At 35.6% G+C, this 7167-nt stretch overlaps 1 protein-coding gene across 1 annotated transcript; it reads right to left on the reverse strand.

Annotated features, from left to right (window-relative positions):
- Positions 1–244: 244 nt before the first annotated feature.
- On the reverse strand, positions 245–6856 carry LOC141334181 (uncharacterized). Its single transcript, XM_073839310.1, has 2 exons — positions 6710–6856; positions 245–1700 (listed from the first exon to the last, which is right to left on the reverse strand). Exons 1-2 carry the CDS (start codon positions 6792–6794, stop codon positions 952–954), a joined length of 834 nt encoding a protein of 277 aa, XP_073695411.1. The 5' UTR covers positions 6795–6856; the 3' UTR covers positions 245–951.
- Between the last annotated feature and the right edge of the window lie 311 nt (positions 6857–7167).

Raw genomic sequence — 7167 nt, forward strand, 5'->3', positions numbered from 1 at the left:
ACCAGCAGACAGCAAATAATTGCGTTCAGATGGCAACTCACCTCTGCTGTCATGAAGTCCTCTGTGGTGTTCAGCTGCAGGACAGTGTGAGCCCGTTTCCATGTTGTCCACTCTGTAAGGCGATCAAAACTGAAATTTTCTGGCAGGATGAACTGTGACATCTTTACGCTTCTGACGCCATGTCTAATAGGTTTTCTCAGGGAGGCATTAATCACATAGATTACATTGATGAGCTGTGGACAATATACTGTTTACATTTTCATATTTGGCAGAAAGTACAGCAAATCAATTACAGTGGTCTTTTCTGAGTTCAAAGGCACCCAATCTCTACCTTTGTGGTGAAGGAACATAGTAATATTTACAATATTGACAATGAAATCAAAGGACAACATGCTAAACAAATGACTAAAATATACAAATAAGAAATTAACTCATGAGGGCAAATAAAGAATTTATTAAAAACGGAATGAACAAATAAAAAATCAGTCCATACCACAATATTACAGCGCAATAACAAATACACCAATTCAACACTTCCTCATTCTCCAGGAATATATGGAATATTTCAAAGGACGCCAGTCTTCAGGTGATAAATCAGCAGGTGCGCCTGTGTATATCCACTTAGGGAGTCATAAATCAAAGAAAGAAACTCATACATGTTTTGGACAACTTGAGGGTCAACAATTTTTTGAGTGAACTGTCCCTTTCAGACAAATGAACAGCTTGTCTTCAATGTGATGCTTCATGTGACTTCAAACCAGATCCACACTGTTGGCAGGTTAAAGGCCAACAGATCCTGAGGATTTTGAAGTTTTCTTGTTGAGGCGAGCTCTTCCCACACCATTGTCAGGTGGAAGGCTTTTCTTCTCTGTGAATTCTCATGTGGTCTGTAAGGTTTCCTTGTTGATTTAAATCCTTTCCACACCAAGGGCATATACATTTTTTATAATGTTAAGTTTTATCTCCACTGTGGATTCTCATGTGGACTTTAAGGTATCCTTTTTTAGTGAATATTCTACCACAATGGTGGCAGATGAAGCTCTCTTCTATGTGAATTCTCATATGGACATTGAGGTTTCCTTGTTGGCTGAAACTCTTTCCACACTGTTGACAGATGTAAGGCTTCTCTCCGGTGTGGATTCTCATGTGGTATTTGAGGCCTCCTTTTCGAACAAAACTATTTCCACACAGTTTGCAGGTGTAAGGTTTCTCTCCGGTGTGAACTCTCGTGTGTCTGTTAAGGACTGCTATTTGACCGAAACTTATTCCACATTGAGAGCAGGTGTAAGGTTTTTCTCCTGTGTGAATTCTCATGTGCCTTTTAAGGACTCCTATTTGAGTAAAACATATGCCACACTGGTCGCAAGTGTAAGGTTTCTCTCCGGTGTGAATCCTCATGTGTCTGTTAAGGGTTCCTTTCATAATGAATCTTCTTCCACATTGTTTGCAGGTGTAAGGCTTTTCTCCAGTGTGAATTCTCATGTGGATTTGAAGGTTTGGTTTTTTAGTGAAACTCTTTCCACATTGTTGGCAGATGAAATTATTTCCAGATTCTGTCTTTTGAGCTCTTCTTTGTGAAGGTGTATTTTTAGTCTGTGAGCAACTAAACAATTTTTCTTTAGTGTAATCAAGTTTGTCATACTGTACTTTATCTTCCATTTCATTTAGTTCTTCACTTTTCTCTTTCAGCAGCATCATGTCTAAAGCAAAAAGACACCAATACAAGTTAAAAAAATACTTTCTGCCAACAACATGTATGTAAGATGGTACTGAAAGAGGTGTTGCCTGTAATTCACCAAAATATTTTTCTGACTGGCAGTTATCAAACCCCTAAGGATCAAGTTGAACTTGCACGATAACATGCATCTTCACTACGACACACCCATTACGGCATTGGTCCTGCCTTTTGTTTACACAGGATCCAATGGCATTACGAGTTTTACGAGTTTCCCCCAAGTTTTATTTATTTTTTCTTGAAAATTGTATTTGAATGTGCGCAACTATAGTTGCCAGTGGGCAAATATGTTGTATGCACCCCTTCAATCTCTTGATCTTCAATCTCCCTCCTCTTGAATGAGAGGAGAGCATTTGGCATCTAACCACTGATCTATAAGAGAGAACTGGATTGCTCATGAAGTCATAAAAGTGAAGCCACCGCGCCGCCATATTAGTATTCCCTAGTATTTGCAAACATTCTATTGAATGAATAGGAAATTATACGATTTTATTAAGAAGACATCACATAACAAGTCAGTGTTTCTGTATCTTAAGTCTCACTGTACATTTTCACAATGCAAACGTCATAAGCATGTAAACAGTTATTTGTTTAATGTTGGGAATTCCCTCTGTTTATTAAAAATGTACGTTCATAGAGCCTACATTACAGTCGTACATCAGATAAAAATAAACATCGGATGTTCAACATATGCTACAAAAGACAAAGTGCTCATTTAGAAATCTGAATGAAGATGCATGATTTGTATACATAAACAGTGAATAACTATATTAAGGTCTATGTAATTTTGTATTTATTCGTATATTCGTAGGCTAACTGAATGTTTCAACAATACTTGCATTAACAGTAATCATTTTGAAGCAGGTAATAATTTGTTCATTAAATTAATAATTATTTCAACATATTCATAACATTTTACTCACATGGAAACGGTAATGTTACTAGTAAATCATTACAGAACTTGCTGATCTGAAGAGTCTGAAATAGATGTTGCTCAATCAGGAACATTAAAAATATACACCATATCTCAGAGAATATACAGCTGACTACTTAAGGTACGGACTTAAATACATGAAGCTTTATTTCAAAGATTTGAATTTCAATACAACGGGCAATATAGAAACATAGGCTTGTAATGTATTATTTATTGTATAATCGAATCAATTTCAGATACTAATACCATATATGTGACCATGGACCACAAAACCAGTCATAGGGTTAAATTTTCAATCATACGAAAGCTCAATAAATAAGCTTTCTATTGATATATGGTTTGTTAGGATAGGACAATATTTGGCCGAGATACATCTTTTTGAAAATCTGGGATCTGAGGGTGCAAAAAAATCTAAATACTGAGAAAATCTTCAAATTAAGTTCTTAACAATGCATATTACTAATCAAAAATTACATATGGATATATTTATAGTAGGAATTTTACAAAATATCTTCATGAAACATGATCTTTAATTAATTTCCTAATGATTTTTGGCATAAAAGAAAAATCAACAATTTTGACCCATGCAATGTATTTTTGGCTATTGCTACAAATATACCCCAGCGACTTGAGACTGGTTTTGTAGTCCAGGGTCACATATATGGTTATGTTTATTATTTCCTTCATAATTAGGTAAATAAAGAAATATATTTTGTGTTGGATCAGTTACCCCTTTCAAATCGGGAGATTTAAGGTCAGTGATTTGCATACGAATCAATGAGTGCGTTTACATGGACCCTCTTAATGCGATTATAATGAGATTTTGGCAATATTGCGATTAAACTTTTCGTCATGTTAACGCAATACTTCGATTATAATAATGCGATTAAGCTCATGTGATCACTTGCATTGCAAACATCTTAAAATACGCTGACTTTTTTGCACGTAAAGGTAAGGGTAATTGCTATTATTCGTAACTGTAAAGGATTTATGTATATTTGCGTGCCCTCACAAACAATACCAACAAGTTGATGGGCTTTTTTTTATAAAAAAAAAAAAAAAATGGAATGGGCTCTCTTGTTCAGGAACAGGAATCTTTAGGCAATCGTGAGGCACATGCGTTAGCCTTTTATGTGCGCTTGGTTGCGGATTTGTGGAACTCCTAAAAAAAAAAATGTGCTGAAGACAGTGTTGCCAGATTGGGCTTCTTCTTTTGATCGGCTTGGACCGGAGAATAACGCATTGGGCGGGTAGACAAAATTTGGGCTGCTTTAAAAAAATAAAAGCTGCCCAATCCGCTGCTTTTTTCTTCGCTTTGCAGTAATATAATGTGTAGTGCAGTCATCAACTCATTTTTGCTTAACGCAACCCTTACTGGTTTAGTTTAACAGAGACCTGTCAATCAATTTACGTCTTTTACGTTAGTGAGATGTGATTACTTGTCAGAGACAAGGTTTTTTTTGGCGCTATAACAGGCAAGATTTTGAATATGCAGCTTATTCATTTATTCATTTGAAGTAATTGCGATGGCAAAGTGGCCTAAATATAAGTTACACAATAAAAAGTCTAAGTGGATTACATGTGGTGAGAGATGAATAGAAGACTTCTAAATATAATTGTAACTGAAATAAGAAAACGTGGGTGTGTGCATGAACGTAAATGCCAGCTACATTGTTTCTCATCACTTTATTGTGCACTTTTTGCACAGAAATTAGCATATTTTTACTGTGGACATTGAAAATGATGCATGTGTTTTTCCAAGGGTTAAAGTCATCGGTTAATTTCCACTTTGAAACGAAAACATTTTATGCATATTTTCGGATGTTTTGATCCATATTCCTGTGAAATTGATTTATCTTTATTTTATTTTGTCATTATTCTTTCTTTAAAGAGATAAAAATGGTCCTTATTAACCTTGACATGGCAATAAAATTCTCATTATTTTGGCAGTTAAAATTTGGGCTGGTTTTTGTTGAAGTGGGCAGGTTTTGGTGAGCTTTTGGGCTGGAAATCGTCAGCCCGATCTGGCAACACTGGCTGAAGGCGCGGCTACTGTTGCCCGTCGGGCTCGGGCTGGAATGCAGGGCTTGTTTTAAGTTTGTGTCTATTTTTTTTAATTCGTGTCAGTTTTAAATATAATTTAGAAGGCCGTTTTAAATAAAATTTAAATTATAGGCTACTTCTGTTAAATGTGGTGTGTAGGCTACCAGAGCTGCTTTTCTTAAAAAAAAAAAAAAAGACACAATTTCTTCATTAAGTAACTTTTACATCACGAATATCGATTATTTCGTAGCACCCCCACATATTGGACTAGCCCCCCGTTAAGAAAATATTCTCGCGAGGTCAAAACACTATATGTAGCAGCTGTGAATCAAATAAACGTATTATAAATTATGTCGTTTCTTTACTCTTACAACGAATGTTTGCTGCTTCAATCCAGATGAGTATTGAAAAGTATTTTCCGCGACTGAAAAAGGCACATGTTGAGGATGAGGACCATCCTGAACCGGAGGTATCAGTCTGAAACAGAGCTTAGTCCGACCAGTGTAATTAGTTATGTTATTGTTTACAATATTTTCAGGCTTCAACTAGTGCTGCTCAAGCAGAAAGACAAGGTCAGGGAGAGAAAGAAATAGATTTGTTAGGCACTGAAGAAAGAGTAGGAGAGGAGGACAGCATCCAACATTATTAACAGTTATTTTTAATTATTAACCTTTAGGAATTAGGAAATCCCCTATCCTATCGTTCATTTCATCTGTAGATTGTCTGTAAATTAGAAACGACGACAGCGAAGAAGGCGAATCACTTTTAGGGAGCTCAGGAAACTGGACTGAAACTGCGCGATATGAACATAATACAATTCATTGACGGACAATAGGAATAATAGGAATAATGGAAATTCCATGTAAACCGGAGTGAAGAACTTTGCTCTTGACATGTAAACATCATAATGCGATTAAGTCCTTAGTCTGATTATTGGAAATAATCGCATTATTCATGCCCATGTAAACGTAGTCAATGGCGCTCTCTGCCGGTAGGGAATAGTACGATTGGGAATCGAACATTTCTGGTGGCTTCACTGCCTAACGGCTGTTTAAAACGCAATGAGCGATCCCGTCATTATATAGATCAGTGCATCTAACTCAAAATAAGTGCTTTCAACACCCTGCTTAACAAAAAAAAAAACAAAAAAAACCGCTAAAACCAGCCTAAGCTGGTTGGCTGGTCTTAGCTGGTTTAAGCTGGAAGTAGCTGGTTTTAGCTGGTCTCCCAGCCTGAGGTCAGGATGGATTTATCTGGTTGTTAAGAGTTTAAGAGTTTGTTCACTTTAAATTTGTGTGTGTTTTTAAGTGTTGAAGACCTCACATGTGTGCTGCTACATGAGTTCAGGAGAAGAAACACTCAACCTAGATCAAATTCTGTTGATACATTTACTACTGAGTTTGATAAAAGATATGAAATTCATAACAGATTTTTCCCATGTTTCACAAGGGGTGTCTTTGATTTTAACTGTTCATCTCAAACAGTTTGATTTAAATGATCTATTATGCAGTTAGTTAGTTAAACTCAATGGTTATTTGCTCTCTAAAGTTGTTTTTAAAATTAATTAAGCATGTCAAGAAAAATGTTGATTGAAGTTGGTTGCTCATATTTCACAGCTCAATAACATTTTTATTTAATAAAATTAAGTTTTTCATTTTTTTCTTTCAATTAACAAGAAGATATTTATGTAAGATATTTAATATTATACTACTTAATACAGTACTTCTGCATTATTTGTTCCCTAACTTAGACATTTGTTATTATGTCATTACACACACTAAACAATCTTCTAAGGTTCACTTGAAGCCAGAGTTATAGTTTGTGTGGTCATGTGATCTCAACATGTCTGTCTACATGAGGCGACCCGTTTCATGTCAAATTAAACCACTTTAAAGACGACTCTCACGTAACAATCTTCAATAATACCATTCATTTCTGTAGATTTGGACATTTTAATAAGGAAATGGGTGAGTTCAGCTTTGAGAATAAAAACCAACCTGTTTGTTCCTCAGTATCTTCATGTTTGACTCTGAATGTTTCTTCAATCTTCATGTCTTCACTCTCCTCTTTAATAAATGCCATCTTTATAATAGTGTCACAAAGATCTCAATTGCTTCACCAGGAGTGTTTCCTGTGTGTTTGGACACTTTGTCCTGTTGAAGAAGAGAATAATTACCAAAAAAGTAAATAAATAAATGCAAACTAAATCTCTGGGTGCATCTCAAGCAGCTCCCTATTTCAGCAGTCAGTGCCCTAGTAAAGGAGTCAGTCACCCAAATTAACAAAATGATATAGAAAAATCAGATTTGTATTAAGATTTATATTTTGGTATTTACTGATTTGGAGATTATTTTTATCATGAAACATTTGCAGCTGGTTTGTAATAGTTGTCGTTGAACATGTTTGTGTTTGTTGTTCTCTGCATTTCCAGTGTTTTGAGCAGCAGATGTCGTCA

Source organism: Garra rufa, chromosome 4 (assembly GCF_049309525.1).
Source record: "Garra rufa chromosome 4, GarRuf1.0, whole genome shotgun sequence".
NCBI lineage: Eukaryota > Metazoa > Chordata > Actinopteri > Cypriniformes > Cyprinidae > Garra > Garra rufa.

Excerpts from the sequence above, each read along its gene's own strand:
- LOC141334181 (XM_073839310.1), bottom strand. The coding sequence starts at position 6,794 with ATGGCATTTATTAAAGAGGAGAGTGAAGACATGAAGATTGAAGAAACA. Across the intron at positions 1,701-6,709 it reads AGATACTGAGGAACAAACAG|ACATGATGCTGCTGAAAGAG; the intron begins GTTGGTTTTTAT and ends TTTTTGCTTTAG.